The sequence below is a fragment of the Epargyreus clarus genome, unplaced genomic scaffold (genome assembly GCF_041222505.1).
Source record: "Epargyreus clarus isolate Ecla_fem2 unplaced genomic scaffold, WU_Ecla_fem_2.2 ptg000013l, whole genome shotgun sequence".
Lineage (NCBI taxonomy): Eukaryota > Metazoa > Arthropoda > Insecta > Lepidoptera > Hesperiidae > Epargyreus > Epargyreus clarus.
Genome location: NW_027332221.1, coordinates 3145730 through 3164680, shown reverse-complemented (window position 1 = coordinate 3164680; position 18951 = coordinate 3145730). Strand labels below are relative to the sequence as shown.

At 40.6% G+C, this 18951-nt stretch overlaps 1 protein-coding gene across 1 annotated transcript; it reads left to right on the top strand.

The window, feature by feature from the left end:
* Positions 1-1807: 1807 nt before the first annotated feature.
* LOC140746711 (uncharacterized) lies at positions 1808-10788 on the top strand. The gene is made up of 2 exons (XM_073078808.1): positions 1808-6632; positions 10682-10788. Exons 1-2 carry the CDS (start codon positions 1808-1810, stop codon positions 10786-10788), a joined length of 4932 nt encoding a protein of 1643 aa, XP_072934909.1.
* Positions 10789-18951: the final 8163 nt, after the last annotated feature.

The following is an 18951-nucleotide window of genomic DNA, read 5'->3' as shown; positions in this document are numbered from 1 at the left end:
ACTTGGGGCCCCCATTCCATGGAGGCCCACAGTAAAATACCTAGGAGTTACCCTTGACCCGGGCCTCACCTTTAGACCCCACGTCTCTAAGGTCACCCATACCGCCCGCTCTTACATGAGCCGCCTTAACGCCATGATTGGCAGACACAGCAAGTTGTCAGCCAGGAATAAGCGAACGCTGTATAAGGTTTGCATTCGACCGGTGTTAACATACGCCTCCCCAGTCTTCGCTCACGCGAATCCCACCATCCTAGACAAACTCCAGGTCATACAAAATCTCTTTTGTCGTCGGGCACTTAATGCCCCCTGGTATGTCAGAAACGCTGACCTCCACCGCGACCTGGAGCTCGCTCCAATACAACAAGTCCTCAGACAATTCTCTGAAGCGTTCTTCGACCGCTCAGAAAACCATTCCAACCCCTTAATCAAGGGTGCAGCGGACTATGCTGCCCCTCTTCCTACCCGTTACAATTGCCGTCGGCCAAGAAATATCTTGACCGACGCTCCTAACAAACTCTCCACCGATGTGGAGAATCTTCTGGCCGCCCACAGGGGCGTACAACTCTCCATAGAGAATCGTCTTCCCGACGATTCTAATCTTATTCATGATACGTTGACACCTTCAGTGTCATCTATCCAGCGGTAGCTCTCTAGGGAGCGCCGCTAGCGCCTCTCGCTCCGCAAACGAGAGGTCGCTATCCGATGTCGGCTGTACGGTCCCCTAGGACGAATGCCTTTAAAGGAGTTTTTAGTGGGATGGTACTCCCTTCAGGAGAACCTTTCAGTCAGTCCCACACGACGCAGGCACCGGCCGTCGCGGCCTGTAAGTGCTTGGATGCATTTTTTCCTCCTCCCTCTCCGTAGAGGGTCAGCCCTTTTTCCACCTAATATCCGGGCGCCAAAAAAAAAAAAAAAAAACTGTATAAATTCATTCCCTCCGACGCCTCCGATGAAGAAACACGCTTGTAAAGAAAAATTTGTAAAGAAAGAAAATAAATACAGTCCACATATTGAAGCAAGAAAAATCTTTTATTTCGGCACCCTGGACCTCACAATTTCTGGTCCATCGAGTGCCGGATTTGGAAGCAGCGCTACAAGGCAACGAGGCAACGGGAATCCAGACACCGCTACGGGCAGCATAGCCAGGACGCCTCCTCGAGCAGCACAGCCAGGACGCCTCCTCGAGCAGCACAGCCAGGACGCCTCCTCGAGCAGCACAGCCAGGACGCCTCTCCGAGCAGCGTAGCCAGGACACCTCTGCGAGCAACGTAGCTTGGGCACTTCGTGTCAGCGACTACACAGCTCTACGGACCTCTGCGAGCAACGTAGCTTGGGCGCCTTAACGTCAGCGTCTACACAGCTCTACGGTCCACGAGTCCACGGGTCTGAACACGGTTTATCCGTGGCTCTGTCGTACAACCACCTAACGGTGTCAAACGGTTGTAAGGCACGAGTTAACGCCTCAGGGCGGTGTGGTGCATTGTGCGACACCACCGGTTAAAAAACGTCGACCGAACAGCACTTTCTCGCCAGTAAGGGATCTGTGGTGCGGGGGCCAGACTGTAGGCACTGCCGACAGCAACCGGACATTCCAGCCGGTTGCCGAGCACCCCGTTAACCACACATCCCCTCTGCTGGGAGAACCCCACCTATACCCAACCCCACCTATCCATCCCGGAAGGAGCGAACACTAGCTTGCGAGCTAGTACCTCCCGACGGACTGTTAGGGATTGTTAGGGATTGATAGGGATTGTTAGGAATTGTTAGGAATTAGGTATAGTGTTAGGGGCAAGCAAGAGCCGCTACGATGACGACGTGCAGCCCGCCAGTAACTAGAAGGAAGTTAGCCGAGGCGCGGGCATTTACGGATGCACCCGCATCACCTTCCGAGCCTACGCGAAACGTGCCACCATCTGGATCCGCGAGTGCTAGGGAACCGTTTCATACAACCGCGCAACCCGCGTTAGACGCACAATCGGTGTGCTCTCAACGTTCTACCGATATTAGGCGAAGCGAACTAGAAGCAGAAAAGCGTCTTCTAGAAATACGGTATAGACAGTTGCGTTTAGAAGCGGAAATAATGGAGAAGCAAATAGCGATAGATAAGGTAGTCACGTCCCGCGAGGAAACTGATAGGGAGAGCGTAGGCAACCAACGTAGGGCGAACGATAAGCGCGTCGAAACCTGGTTGAATGAGAGTCAACCACGGGGGGAGCGGCACGAGGTAGACACGGTCCGCGAAGTAATATTGGAGCCGGGCCAACCAGTACATAGTAGCGAGCCAATAGCTAAGGCGCCGACGGCGGCCAAAGACGATGTGGTAGACAGGCTAGTTTTCGCACTAGAAAATATGTCGCGAGGTCGTCCTTCATCGCGGCAAACGCAGGAATTGCCTATTTTCGACGGGGACCCGAGGGAGTGGTTACCCTTCAAGGCCGCGATGAGGGACTCAACGGCGCTCTACCACATGTCGCCATCAGAAAACTTAGCTAGGTTGAGGGCATGCCTACGGGGGGAGGCCAGGCAGGCCGTGTCGGCCTTATTGTATTCAGCCACGGAACCTACACGAATATTGCGTACACTCGAGCAGTGTTTCGGCCGACCGGGGGCAATAATAGACCAGGCGGTGAACGAGGTACTTAGGTTACCTAGCGTAGGTTCCACAGCTAACGAGTTAAACATGTTCGCGGTCAAAGTCCAAAATGTGGTGACAGTAATTGAAAGCATAGACCCACAAGGTAAGAATACGGATCCTAGACTGCCGCGAACAATTAGTGAGAAGTTAAGTCCCCATTTAAAAAGTAAGTGGTATGACTACGCATACGAAAGCAGGGAGGAATCGCAATCGGAGTTAGGTAGGTTAGCGAGCTTTCTTATGCGAGAAGCGGACAGGGCAATTCAATATTCGCACGATAGGGTTGCCATAACAAATACGCGTCCCGTGCAACGTATTGTACAACCGCGACCTATACAAAAACGGTCGGAAATTCGCAAGCCGGTGTATGCTACAGCAGAGGGCCCCAGTAAGACGGGGCGGATAGAATGCCTCTGCTGCGGAGCTGGACACCGGACGTATGTATGCGATAAAATAGCGGCTATGTCGGTACAACAAAGATGGGAATGGGCAAAGGACGCGCGTATTTGTTTTAGGTGTTTAGATAGTAGACACAGGAAGTTCGCATGTAGGAGTAAAAATTGCGGTGTAGACGAATGTAGGAGACCACACCACGCGTTGTTACACACTAGTCCGCGGAGCATAGGTTGTGAAGAGAGCGGGGTCGAGTCGGTCACGGCGGCATCGGCACATATGCCTACCGAAAAGATACAAGTCCTACTCAAAGTGTGCCCGGTTACCCTTAAAGGTAGTAACGGCCGGGAGGTGCACACACACGCGCTGTTAGACGAGGGTTCGACAATAACCTTAGTTGACGAGGAGATAGCGGCCTCCATAGGAGCTCGAGGCCCTATCAGAGCCCTTAACATCGTGGGAGCTACCTCCAGTCAACAGGAACCCGGTAGTCGCGTCGTGTGTATGAGAGTGAGAGGACAGAACGGCCACTCGCACGAAATTAAAGCTCGTACGGTTAGGAACCTCACATTAGGAAATCAGAGCATAGAAAGGGATTTCTTAAAGTATCCGCACTTAAAGAGAATACCTAGGGACGTAGTGTGTTACGCGAACGCAAAGCCTCGGGTATTGATAGGCGCAGATAATTGGCATCTGATAGTATCGCGTAAATTAGTAACTGGGAATAAAAAACAGCCGGCCGCGTCGTTGACTCAGTTAGGATGGGTGTTGCATGGGTCAGTTCCGCGCAGCGTCGTGGTGGAGAGGGCCATGGTCCTCCATGTGCGCACTCAACAACAGTGCATCAAGCACGCGCATACGGACGATCAGCTGAGCGATCTGGTCAAAGCCCACTACGACATTGACGCAATAGGCATTACGCCGAACCGCAAGCCCATACCTAGTGAGACGCGAGCTGTTAGCATTACTAAACAGACGGCCAAGCGCGTAAATGGACGATTCGAGGTGGGTCTACCTTGGGTCAGCGATGACGTGACCCTACCGCCGAGTTACAGTATGGCATGCAGGCGTTTACAAGGAATCGAGCGAAAGATGGACAAATCGCCCGCATTCAAGGAAGCCTATACGAGGCAGGTAAACGCGCTGTTAGATAAGGGTTACGCGGAACCCAATACGGGTCAGTATGTTAGTAGCGATAGGGAATGGTACTTACCCCACTTCGCCGTCACTAATCCGAACAAACCGGGGAAGCTAAGGCTAGTGTTCGACGCCGCGGCGCGAGCGAACGAGAAATGCCTTAACGATGTATTGCTAGATGGCCCGGATTTGTTACAATCTCTAAACGGGATTTTGTTCGGGTTTAGAGCGAGACGGGTAGCACTAACAGCTGACATACGCGAAATGTTCTTACAAGTTAAGATTAGGAAAGAGGACCGCGTAGCGCAGCAATTCCTGTGGCGGGGCGACGACCGTAAGAACCCCCCACAGAAGTATGTAATGTCGTCTATGATATTCGGAGCTCGTAGCTCACCCTTTTTAGCGCATAGTATTCGCGATATGAACGCGACGGAATTTAAAGACGCGTATCCGCTCGCGTACGACGCGATTACGAGTAGTACGTACATGGACGATTGGATCGATAGTTTCGACTCCGAAGAGGAAGCCGCGCGCACGATAAGCGAAGTGCGCCACGTGCACGCGCAAGCCGGTTTCGAGTTAGCCGGTTGGAGTTCGAATCGCGAGGCAATATTGTCGGACGTGCCCTCGGAGACCCGCGCGCACGCTCCGAAGGAGCTCGCCACGAACGCGCATTTGTGTGACAAAGCGTTGGGTGTTTTATGGTTGCCTAGGTACGACGAACTTGGCTTTAACACTGAAATGCATAGGGTACCGGAAGACGTAAAAAACCTAACGCGGACTCCCACAAAGCGCGAAGCATTAGGAGTGGTGATGTCGATTTTCGATCCACTAGGCTTATTAAGTCCATATACGATTACGGCGAAAATATTACTACAGGAGTTATGGCGCGAAAAAATAGGGTGGGACGAGTCCCTTCCGCACGAGCAGGCCACTGCATTCGCCGAATGGCAAGCTGACTTGAAATATATAGCCGACCTCAGAGTACCGAGATGTTATGACACGCGCGACTCGATAGTGGATAGGCAGTTGCACGTGTTCTGCGATGCGAGCGAACAAGCATACGCAGCGGTAGCTTATTGGCGTTTTAGGGATGCGTCGGGTAAGGTAAAGTTAGCATTAGTGGCGGGAAAGGCGAAGGTCGCCCCCTTGAAAGCTCAGAGTATACCCCGTATGGAGCTTCAGGCGGCGGTAATAGGTTCTAGGCTAGCTACAGACGTAATAAGTAAGCATCCATGGAAGGATGCGGTAGTATATTTGTGGTCTGACTCGAAGACGGTGCTGTCGTGGATTAGGAACGACGCAAATAGGTATACGCCTTACGTAGCTCACCGTCTGAGTGAAATAGCAGAGGCGACACGCACAGAACAATGGAAGTGGGTTCCCACCGCGTTGAACGTAGCCGATGACGCGACGCGGGCGGGTAACACTCAGTTAAGCAGCTCGTCAAGATGGTACACCGGCCCTCCGTTCCTGTGCGAGAGCGAGGAACGCTGGCCAGTTGAAAGCACATTGCCATTACAAGTGACGGAAGCTTTAGTGACGCATACAACGTCCCGGGATAGCTTAATTGAGATAGAAAGGTTCTCCTCATACGATCGGTTAGTGCGTGCGCTCTCTTATGTATTGCTATTCGTAGATAAGTGTAGAAAAAAGGCGGCTAGCTTAGGCATTAAGCATATTAGAGAGGCGGAACGCCTGATAATTATGCAGGCGCAATCTCACAGTTTTGAGAGTGAGATAACTAGATTAAGACAGGGAAAGCACGTCGACAGATCGAGTCGACTATTTAAGTTAGACCCCGTTTACGATGAAGACGGGATAGTTAGATTGAATGGTAGGATAGACGCGGCAAACATACCCGCGCAACGCAAGAACCCTCCAATTCTGGACGGTTCGAGCCACCTAGTCAGATTGTATATTAGACGCGAGCATGTTCATAGCAATCACTCGGGGAGAGAGCAGTTAGTAAATAACATTAGGCGGAAATTCTGGGTGTTACGGTTACGACCCGCGGTGCGAACTGTGATAAGCGATTGTGTAATGTGTAAGGCCCGCCGGGCGGCACCGTTAGACCCAGTCAAGGGAGATCTGCCGGCTCTGCGACTGCAGTCGTATACGCGACCGTTCTCATATTGCGGCGTCGATTGCTACGGACCTATGTGGGTGACAATAGGTAGGCGTAGGGAAAAGCGTTGGGGAATGTTATTTACCTGTTTAGTGACGCGCGGTATTCACATAGAATTGATAGCAAGCCTTAGTACGGAATCTGCGATAATGGCGATAAGGCGTATGGCCGCGCGACGAGGTATGCCGCATACCATGGTGTCAGATAACGGGACTAACTTTCACGGAGCGGATGTCGAACTTAGAAGGGCATATCGGGAGTGGCTTCCTGAGATAGAAAAGTTCGCACTTAGAAAACATATGGACTGGAGGTTCATTGACCCCGGAGCCCCTAACCAAGGTGGGGCCTGGGAACGTATGATTAGGAGCGTTAAAAGCGCAATGTTAGTAACACTTACTGATAGGGCACCTAGAGAAGAGATACTCGCGACGCTTAGTTTGTTCCAAATAGACATAGTGCTCATTTACGCTATATAAAGAACCTATTATGAAGGTGGTAGAACCCTTTGCGGTTCGACTCCGGCGGCACCACCGCCACACCTATTTCTACCTAATAACAGCAGTGTTAGGCGCTGCTGTGTTCCGGTTTGAAGGGTGTGGTAAGGGAGACAGACTTTTCGGAGGCGTTCCAGCTTAGTCCTCAGGGGTAGCGGCGCATCTGTGGCCGACCTCAGGTAGGAATATCTAATCCTATCTGGGGTTGATTACAAATGTCCATGGGCGGCAGTAGCCACTTACCATCAGGTGGACTGCATGCTCGTCTGCTACTCCTATATTATAAAAAAAAAAAAAAAAAAAAAAAACCTACGAGTATGTGTAAAATTCCAACACGCTTAAGTTCAGCGGTTTCCCTTTGCGTTGATCTCTGGCACAGCAACTCTCTCATTTAGTCAGACAGTCATCTCGATGTGTATATACGAGTATATATATACTAGCTAACGCGGCAAACATTGTGTTACCATATAAATAAAAAAATGTTAAGGGTGAACAACCCTTATCACTTAGGGGTAAAAAAATAGATAGTGGCCGATTCTAAGACCCACTGAATATGAATATAAAATTTGGTGAAAATCGGTGAAACCGTTTCGGAGGAGTACGGTAACTTAAACGAGAATTTTATACTAGCAAAAAGCGCAGCTTTATAAGGGCTCGCGTATCGTGAATGGTATATTCAGTTTAAGATCCTATATCAAAGATGATGTGGTCACTTATTAATTAACAATAAATTATTAAATCTATCTTTCGTCAGAAGACCTATGAAGAGCAAAGCTACCTTTGATCCAGAACCAGAACCACTTTAAATGCTTGTGGTGGATAACTTATATTAGATCCATTTTTTGGGATTGTAATTTTTTTTTTTGCGATTTATCCTTGGTATCTTTTTATTTACTCTTGAATTTAAACTCCGCCATACTTATAAAATTATTGCGTCTGATTTGCAAAAAAATATTTTTTAAGTATATATAGGTATAAGCTATTGTGGATGTCTGAAACGCAGTACATTATAATCTAATCTGGGGTCTGTTACCAATCAACAAGATGGTGAATGACCTTTATGACCTTTTGGTGTCTACGGATTCCTCTCGTTCAGACCATTCCAACGATACCTCATTTGTTTCTTTCCGAATAATAGTTTGTTAAATAATTCAATTCCTAGTTTTCGCATTTTTCACTTTCAGTTTTTCACCTATTTCTTCATGTCGATTTGGGTCATTTATCAGTGAATGTTGAATTCACCACGACTTCTTTAATTTACTAAAGCCCCGAGGGATACATTCCGTAAAGCTGTTCTATTAAATAACATTTTTATCAATTGTTAAATTAACTATTAAATTTATGAATTAAATTAATGAATTATGTGTGTGGCCTGCTCAATTAGTTTTGTATTTTCTTTTATATTTCTACCTAACATAACCAATTCTATACAAAACAGGAACGAATTTCCGTAAAACACAATGTGATAGTCGCTAAATTGTAAATTTGTCACTGGGCTTTTTGTCACAAACAAAGTATTTTTTGACAATGGAAATGAAATTTGCGGATGGATTCTAAACGGGTAGTATTTAAGCGAGTGACTGCAAATAAAAGTTTTGAATGACAAAAATAATGAATTTTGGTTATAGTATTACTAAGGGAGCAACTGGCTGCGAGTGACGAGAAATCAACAGAACAGCAACTTACAAACATTAATTTGAGCGACCTAATATTTTTCTAAGTGTAAACATTACGTCCTGCGTTTTATTCAATATTTAGCAAATGTTTTTTTTAATACTGAGCAGCATTTTATTTTAAATGAAGTGTTTCGAATACAAAAATCACTTTGAAAAATACTATAATAAGTAGAATATTGTGTGCTCATGTCATTGATCATGAATAAAGGTAAGGTCTGAATTCATACAGATTGGGCCCACCCGCTCGCTGGGCGCTGTCGCGCCCTGCTCGCTTCGTTTTATATTGTCTTATATGTTCCAACCTAACCTAACGAATTCAATTACAAAAACTACTTAATACTAACTTACTACAAAAACTACCTAATCTATCTTAATACTAAAGTTGCCTCTCTATATTTCCAGTCGCTCACTTAGTAATGTAGTCGCACAAGTTATTAAAACAGTATGTCATTATCAGTCGCTAAGTTTTTTTTATTTGATTGTTTTATAATTTCCCACTGTAAACAAAAACTTAGATTAATCGGATATGTGGAGTTTTTGAAACTGCACTGCGTCAAAACATTTATAATATCCAACGAATATTATAAAGGCGAAAGTTTGTGAGTATGGATGGATGTTTGTGCCTTATATTAATCTGATTTGAATGAAACTTTACAGTATTACAGTCTATAAGTACACCAGTATAACCTGGAGAATACAATTCATAAAGATATGGCTATACTATACTTAGTTGTCAGAGCTATATTTATGTACCTACCATACGATGATACGTAAATTTTATATGAATGGATTAATAGTAATTAATTAGATACATTTTCGGTACGCATATTGTAAATACATTAACTTTTTCTTTGACACTAAATAAATCGGACGGATAGTTTAAATTAAGGTGGTAGAACCCTATGTGGTTCGACTCCGGCGGCACCACCGCCACACCTGGTTCTGCCTCATAACAGCAGCGCTGTGTTCTGGTTCGAAAAGTGTGGTAAGGGATACATGGTTTTTCGAGGCGTTCCAGCTTAGTCCAGTTTAGTCCAGGGGTAACGGCGCATCTGTGGCCGACCTCAAGTAGGAATATGTAATCCTCTCTGGGTTTGATTGCAGATGTCCATGGACAGCTGCAGCCACTTACTACAGGTGGACTGCATGCTCGTCTGCTACTCATATATTATTAAAAAAAAACTTATATGAGACGTTCCAGTTTAGTCCTCAGGGGAGCGGCGCTTCTGTGGCCGACCTCTGTTAATTACAGATGTCCATGGGCGGCAGTAGCCACTTACCATCATATGGACTGTATGCTCGTCGGCTACTCCTATATTATAAAACCAAGAAAAACTTGAAACAAAACGCTTTTAAAATACACCGGTGAAACCTCGGTGAAACGCTGCCACGTTAGCATTTTCATATTTTTGATTGACATAATTATGTCATAATTCATATTCAACATGACGTTTTCTTTTTATTCTGCCATTATTTAAACAAAAATAATCCAAGTCATACAGCCATCAATGTTACACTAAATTTAAATTTGATAAAAAAGTGTTTTTTTTTTGTGTACAAAACCTTATTTCAATCGTGTTGGTCCAATCTAGACATGACCTTAAGTAACTATGTTAAGTTTCAAATTTATAAGCCCTGTAGTTTTTTCAAAAAAGGGATGGAAAGCTTGCAAGATTTTCGAATTATAGAGGACTCGCTTCGCTCGCCCTAATAAATGTTATTATGTCATCACTAAAAAGGGTGAAAAAATTTTTTAACAAAAAATACAACCGACTTCTATGTCACTACAAAGTAAAAAATAATTCAAATAAATGCTCATATTAGACACGCTGTTTACATCGTTATCTAACGAAATATATTGAGCGCCGCCTTTAGAAATATGTACTAAACCAACATTTATTTGAATTATTTTTTACTTTGTAGTGACATAGAAGTCGGTTGTATTTTTTGTTAATTTTTTTTATTATAATGTGTTGAGACTAAATTGAGTTATATGAACGTTTGTATTTATTTAGTATAATAAAATACTGTTTATATAGTAAATAGTAAATAAATATAAGCGTCTTTATAACTCTTAATTTTGTCTCCACACAGTATAAAATATTTGAATCTTCTTTTGAATCTACTCGAAACTCTATCAGGTATGTTAAGTTCACATCAAATTAATTTATTATATGCACAGCAATTCATATCTTCATTAATTTATTTGTATTTTCAGAAGATTCAAATAACGATATTCACGATGATGACGACTTGAATGCTGAAATCCAGGATTGGTTCAAGGATGAAAGTCGAAACTCATATGAAGCAAACAATGAAGATTAAGACTTAATTAAATAGAAATGAAGATCATATTTTTACTAAATTTCTATATTTTTGTATTAATATAATGATAATAATAAATCGTCATTTAACTAAATAATTTATTGTTGAAAACAAACCCTGTGTAGGAAAAAAAAAATACTGTTTCTGGGGTTTAATAAAAAAAATATTGTGTCTGGGAAAATGTTTGGCCCTTCGGATGGGTCTGGCTGTCCACAAAAGGTATTAAAATAGTCCCCCAAGCATCATATATAAAGTTGAAGACTTCGAATATAAAAAGTTCAGATATTTTTTTATGAGGTTTAAAGCGTCTGGGAGGAATTACCGCCCATAGGAACGGTCTGTCAATATGAAATATTTATTTTGAATAATATTCTATGTGACATATATAAAAATCAGTGCTTCGAATTTAACAAAAGTAAGTTATGTTTTTGTCTACCTTTTCTACCTGCTACTTGTGAACGGGCCGCCTAGCCAAACTAGTGAGTATGCATACACTCTTAAACACATATAAGAGCGTCTATACCGTAAAATTCGTTACTTCAAAAATAAGTAACGTCTGGGGGCCCTGGGATCTTAGACTATAGTATATACTTATTTTTGTCCCTGTAGTTTCGGGACCAGAATAGGGCTACGGTATCCCCTGCCTGTCGTAAGAGGCGACTAAAAGGGGGCTTCCGGGGTTGCGGGCGGCAAGAGTGGGTAGCTCGAACCGCCCGGTAAGCGACCCCGGGAAGGGCGGCGGTATGTGTGGTCGCATACCGTCGTACACACCAGACGGTGTGGCGAGCGTCAAGCTCACCTGGACAGAGCCCGACGGGGCAACGCGCTAAGAGGACTCCGGTTGCGTTCCTTTGGAGATCCCGGAGCCCTCTACGCAGCGCCGAGGACGGCCACCAGGGGGGTTTAAGTGCGGTAAAAATCCCACATAACCCTGCGTCGCTCCCACGGCGGTTCCCAAAAAAAAAAAAAAAATATATACTTATTTTATGGTTATGGAAGACCACTTGTGGGTTCACAGTTTTTTTTTTTTTCAAATTCCATCCAAATATTTTTCTAGTGAATGTCTGGCGCATAGAACACAGACTAACTGTTCCATAGGTTTTTATATAATTTATGAACGCAATATAAGAAATTAAGAAACGTGTACTGTATTGTCTTAAAAAAGATGTGAACTGTATTTCTTAAAACAGTACTTTAATTTCAATAAATTTTTGGAGCATATTTTAAAAATGTTTTATTTTACTTTCTTCCCATACCTATTTTAAATGTAAAGTAGGCACTTTTACCTGTAAAATATAAGCATTGTAAAACATTTTTGTTATGCTTATATTTTACGAGTAAAAGTGCCTACATTACGCAATAATTCAAAAAGTAATTTGAAATGTATTTTCAAATTTCCCGCTCATAATTATTCAAATTTCCCGCTCATAATTATTCAAATTCCCCACTCATAATTATTCAAATTTCCCGCCTAAATATTACGCTTGGTTTACTGTGGCGAACTCTAGATGGCGTTGCTAACTATGTTATCACGTTTTTTGTATGAAGTCGTCGTTCTTCTCAAAGAGTGTAGTAACCTATGTAGGAAAAGAGAGGCATCTTATGTGATAAAATTGACACGCTTGCGCACAAGCGCCGCCAAGTGAATTGGTGACCAAAACTCGGCACGCTATAGGTACATACGTATCTATATGATTCATATAAAATGCATCGTACCTATAATATCTCATATTTCATAAAGATGATTTTTTTTTTATACTGTGTGGAGACAAAATTAAGTGTTATAAAGACGCTTATATTTATTTACTATTTACTATATAAACAGTATTTTATAATAATAAATAAATACAAACGTCCATATAACTCAATTTAGTCTCAACACATTATACTAAAATTAATCACCTTTATGAAATATGAGATATTATAGGTACGATGCATTTGTACACATATTGAAGCGCCAGAATTGAAGGTGATATGAATAAAAAAAATAGATTAAATAAATATTTATTATATATCATGAAAACGCTCAGAAGGAATTCCAGAAATACAATATATTCTTCCATAATCATCAACATTTTTACAATAATACGTCTTTATCAACAAATTTATCACACTTCCATTATAAAAGACATTGCAAATCAGTTGACAGTAATTCATAACTCAAAGCAAGACTGATCATTCCAAAAATATAAAAATAGAAAAAGAATTTAATAAGTGTCATAAATTATTAATAATCAGCAATTAAGTCTGTCTGTAACAATAATAAAAACTTAGTATATATGCAATACTAACAAACTATTTCAATATGCGAAATTTTTAATTTTCACATTTTTATAATATTTTCATAAATATCTTCTATGCTTAATAAAATATTATTGTGCATGTTGCTTAAGATGGTCATCATTTTTTGTATAAATATACAGAAACCAGATAAAATACGATTTATTTGTCTGCACCAGCACCATAAATAAAAATGTTATTTGATACATCAATAAATACTATCTAGTTATGGAAACTACAGAACCCATTGCCTTAGATTAGCTATAATTATGTATAAGCCTATGGCGACAGCCTAGATAAGTATTAGCCAAGTCAGCGGTCTGGGCCACCGCATAACACCACCGTGTAACGTTGCAAAGTCAGCGGTCTGGGCCACCGGATGAGCCCACCATGTAATGTTTAACTTAGTCATTAAACCAGCCTCCAAATCGGCAGTACGTCTTTTATTTTAAAGATCCCTCAGTAAAAATCCTGAGATAGTTATAATAAACACGGTTTACACGCTCAAACCAAAAGTGGCGCAGCCAGGTGAGATTTTCTCGTAATTAACGCATTGTCTGGCGTCAAAATTCGTAAGAGAAAGTAAGCGTTAAATCAAGGAATAGTGAGAAAGTCCGACGAACCAAATAAATATTCTTTTGTGTCGTGGAGTGTAAAAACCATCGAGTATGGGATTCGTAAGCGGTCGGTGAGTACAACATTCCTCCTATATTTTTCATTAATTTAAAATTAAATGTTATATTTGAGATCAAACCTTGCTCATGTAACAGTGTTTTAATAAGATAAGTCTGTATGAAATTATGATATTGTATTATCGAGATTTAATTCTTAGAATAAGACACAGAGTAGAAAATGTCAGAGAGAAAATTTATTATCGCAATTTTTAATTGTTTAAAATAAATAATAAAAACTACTATCATATAAAACTCTATGATAATTGTAGAAGACTAATTTTAAAATATTCTTTACTCTTTTTGCAAATATTTCGTTTTATTTTTACTTTTATAAAACTTTTACAAAATATTGTTTTATTAATTTAGATATTATTATTGTGCTTCAATTGTGTGTTTTATTGTTTTATATATGTGTGTGTGAAATTTAAATTTTAATTCAAGTGAAGTTGCTGCCTCTAAATAGTTTACTACTCTATCATTATGACTACGACTATCGAACAAATACCAAAAGAAATTTTAGATTTAATTCCGTTATATAATGGTGATAAAAGATAGTTAAACCTTTATTTGCGAAAGTGTCAATATGTGATTGATCGGTTTAAAGGAAATGCAGAACAAAATCTTTATGTTTTTAATGCTATAACGAGTAGACTAAGAGAGGATGCAGCTGCGCTTTTTTCAGAACGCGAAGATATTGTTACATGGTCCGCGTTAAAAGAAGTGCTGATTCAACATTTTGGAGACCCGCGTAGTGAAGCGTGTATTAATATCGAATCAGAATCTTTAAAAATTAAATCAGGTGAAAGTTTTTTAGACTTTTCTAACAGAATTCAAGGTGTTCGTTCGTTATTAATGTCAAAAGTGAATACAATTAATGATCAGGAGTTGAAACGCGCTAAATTAGTTATTTACAACAATACGGCTTTGAATGTATTTTTATACAACCTTCCTGAAAATATGGTGCGTATCGTGAGGCTCAAATCGCCCACAACCCTAGAAGCAGCCTTAAGCATTGTCCTTGAGGAACTTAATTTCTTAGAACAATATAATACTACTTGTATTCATGGTAGGAACCAAATTTCGGAATCCGGTTCAAGGTCATCGGTACGCTATCCAAATGGAAAACAACCGTTTTTACCTTTTCAGTATAAATTTAATTTTAGTAGTCCCCAAGATGCACAAAAATGGGTACCTCGAGTTATGAACCAAGGTGTATTCGGGTGCCACAAGTGCCACAACCTGTATTCGGGTATCGACCTCAAAAGGGCTTACCGTTAGGTTATAGACCACCTCAACCATTTGGTTATAGACCACCTCAACCATTTGGTTATAGACAACCGCAACAATTTGGTTATAAGCCACCTTTGCAGTTCGGATATAAGCCACCGCAACAATTTGGCTATAGACCACCTTTACAGTTTGGTTATAAGCCACCGCAACAATTAGGGTACAAGCCACTACAACAAGCTCAATCGAATACCCCTGTAGTATTAGAACCCCAAAACCAAGATGTATCTATGAGAAGGGGCCCCTTCGAAGTCTAAACCACAAGGTTTCATGTTAAATGAACTCAATATAAATGATTATGAATATGAATACGATCCGTACGGTTATGATTATTATGATGAAGGTTACAATTATAGTACAACTAATGAGTATGGTAACGATTTTGACACGGACAATTTTAACGTAGCTTACGGTGAATCAGAATCAACAAATTATAGTCAGGATGTGGATTTTCAGGAAAAAGCCTCGATCAAGGAAAAGAAATCTTAGAATTAAATTGTGAACCCAATCTAAAGCTTCCCTACATATATTTAGAAGAAATAGATGCAAAAATGATGACTGATACAGGTAGCATGAGGTCTTTTATAAGTCCAAGAAAGGCTAACGAATATTTTAGTGAACATATTAGGAATGAACATTTTGTAGTAGTAAGCACGCATGCTACTAGTGCACACGACAAGGTTATAGACATACCTCTTTTACCAACTTTTGCGACAGACAAATGGCATACTTTTTATATATATGATGTTGATGCGCGATATGATGGGCTTATTGGTAATGATCTTCTACAACAATTAGATGCAGTAATTGATTTAAAAAATCAAATATTAAAAACGAGTACCACTTATATCCCTATAATAAATAATAATTTAAATTATATAATAAATATACCTTCAAGAATAGAACAACGAGTTAAACTGCCTGTCGATCAACATTCGGGAGATGCCATACTTGATTTTCATGAATTTGAGAAGGAGCTGCGTATGCCTAGCGCTATAGTTAACTGTGTTAATGGATACGCATATACAGTAATTCAAAATAGTTCAGATAGTTCAAAGCAACTAAACATAAAACACCCATTTTCCGTTACCAAATATGAAAATAATGACTGCAATGTAAATTTTATACACAACTAGCAGAACCCGCGGCTTCGCCCGCGTAAAAAAATATGATGTGACATACAAATAACTGTAATCGTAAATTTGTACCTTTAACAATTTTAACGACAAAGTTGCATTAATATTTAATTAATAAAAGCTTCTTTTTCGTCACTGTGTACCTAAATTGGTCAAGCTTTCTACAGACACATACACTAAAACTCTAATTAGTGGACTGTAATGAAACTTTCTTTAAAATATAAGTTTCATGTAGGATACAATAATTATTATTTACACTATTCCATAGGAACCGTCCATGTTATATGGGGCCTTACATATAATGGTTCTTTCCAGGGTCTCTGGCTGGGCGGCTAGAGCTCCCATTCTTGCCGCCCGCAACTCCAGAAGTCCTCCTTTAGTCTCGTAAGACAGGCAGGGGATACCCTGCTAGGGGTAGCCCTGTTTTAGCCCAAAATTTTAATCCAAGGTCTATGTGTCTACCACATCACCGTCACTAATCCACGTATAACCACAACCATACCCCACGGCAGGACAAAATGTTGGCACGCAGTATGTTCAAAATAGTTGCGATGTATCTAATCAGTATACCAAAATGTAGGCCAATTTGAATAAACTTACGCATTATCATATATGAAATTTGCACCCGTCCACGTTGTCGTGTATTTGTCTGAATAGACGTTATCTGAAATTTCACGTTTCTAACTTCGAACCTAAAAGATTCCCGTATACATACATATGACACTTCTTTTACCTCCTTAGTAGAATTTCAAAATCATTCCTATGTACATATGCATCAATAAACACTTTATCAGCAAATTTCTGAAAGCTAATATTCAACACCAGCGGTCGGCGACCCGACACCCACGGGTGGTGTGTGGCCCGCGACTTTCCCATGTGGCCCGCGGGTCTGCGCGTTACTAATAATTGGCCAAGTGCAAGTCAAACCCGCACCTGCAGGGTTCCGTGCAACCAAAATTTTCATTTTTTTTTTATTCTAGTATTTAATATTGCAGCAGCCATTAAAGTACACCCATTGTGACAATTTGAACTGTCTACCTCTAACGGTTCAAAAGTTAGTTGAAAAAATATCGACTGGAGTTTGTTGTATGGGGACCCCTATTTGTTTTCAACTTATGTTTATTTTTAGTATTTGTTGTTATAGCGGCCACCGTTATGCACCCTCTGTAAGAATTTCAAATGTCTATCTATTACGGTTCCAGAAATAGAGCCCTGTGACACACGGACAGACGGACAGACAGCGAAGTCTTAGTAATAGGGTTCCGTTTTAATCCCTTAGGTACGGAACCCTAAAAAATCGCTGTTCTGCACTTCAGCACGCGCAATACATTCCCATGTTAAAAATATATGTTACGAGTACGACGGCCCGTGGAATTTCGCCCTACACTAAACTTCTCTGCACTCTGTTCTTTTTCCAGACACGCCAAAGGAAGTCACTTCAATAACGGTTTTTAAAGAAACTTTCTTTACTTATAGTACCCTTATGGTGTTGATTGTTGAGTTCCTAATAATGCTGAAACAGATGTGTAAACAGAAAGGCATAATGCATACACCCTTTTATAGCCGTCTTAAGGGTTGATCGAAACAAAACAGTGACTCAGATGCTTCATTGAGTCGAATGATAATTTTTCATAGTGGTTGCTTCCAAATTAACGGATTGTAAAATAAAGTTCCAATCCTTATTTAACGACCTTAAGGGTTGATTTTTAAAAAATGGAAATATAAGTGATATATTATTTACAACCAGAAAGCAAAATACCAATTTTCATAGACTTTGCTTCAAAATCTTCGGACTTCTAAACGAAGTTTCTACCCCTATTTTACCTTCTTAAGGGTAGATTTTCCATAAACGATATTAAAGAAGCTCTATTATTTCAAACCAGAAAGCTAAATACTATTTTTACAATTCTTGTTTCAGAATTAACGGAATTTCAAATAAAGTTCCATCCCCTATTAAACGTCCTTAAGGGATAATTTTTCAAAAACGGTGAAATAGGTGTCCTATTATTTTCAATCAGAAAGCAGAATACTTAATTACATAGACTTTGCTCTAGAATCTGCGAACTGCTAAACAAAGTTTCTACCCCTATTTTATCCGCTTATAATAATAATAATAATAATAATATACTTTATTCACCACAATTGCAGTACACAGTACAATTTTTAAAACTAAATATACTAAAATAAAAATTAAAAAAATAAATTTAAGAAAAAAAAACAAAATCACAAAAAAACAAAAATAATAACAAGAAAAAAATAAAGAAATAAAAACTTGAACAAAACAAACAAAAGGCAATAACAAAGCAAAGGTTATAATTATCTAGTGCCGTTAAAGTACTATGCGCTGCAACAATCGCGAAAGGGAGCAAACTCAGAATTGTGCCATGAGCGGTTAAAAACACCTACCCACAGCTCTGGTTTTCAGTTTGCCCCATGATACGAGGCGGCTACATATTCCATAGGGTACATATTCCATAAACGTTGTTAAAGAGGATCTATTATTTCGTACCAGAAAGCTAAATCCTATTTTTGCAGTCCTTGTTTTCCTAATAAACGGACTTTAAAATAAAATTCCATCCCCTATTAAACAACCTTAAGGGTTGATTTTCCAAAAACTGTGAAATAGGTGTCCTATTATTTTCAATCATAAAGCCAAATAAGAAATTTCACAGACTTTGCTTAAAAGCTGCGGACTTCTAAACGAAGTTTCCACCCCTATTTTACCTTCTTAAGGATAGATTTTCCATAAACGATGTTAAAGAAGCCATATTATTTCGAACCAGAAA

Coding starts and splice junctions, on each gene's coding strand:
- LOC140746711 (XM_073078808.1), top strand. CDS start 1,808: ATGACGACGTGCAGCCCGCCAGTAACTAGAAGGAAGTTAGCCGAGGCG. Junction 6,633..10,681: donor CCCCGGAGCCCCTAACCAAG/GTGGGGCCTGGG, acceptor TTGTATTTTCAG/AAGATTCAAATAACGATATT.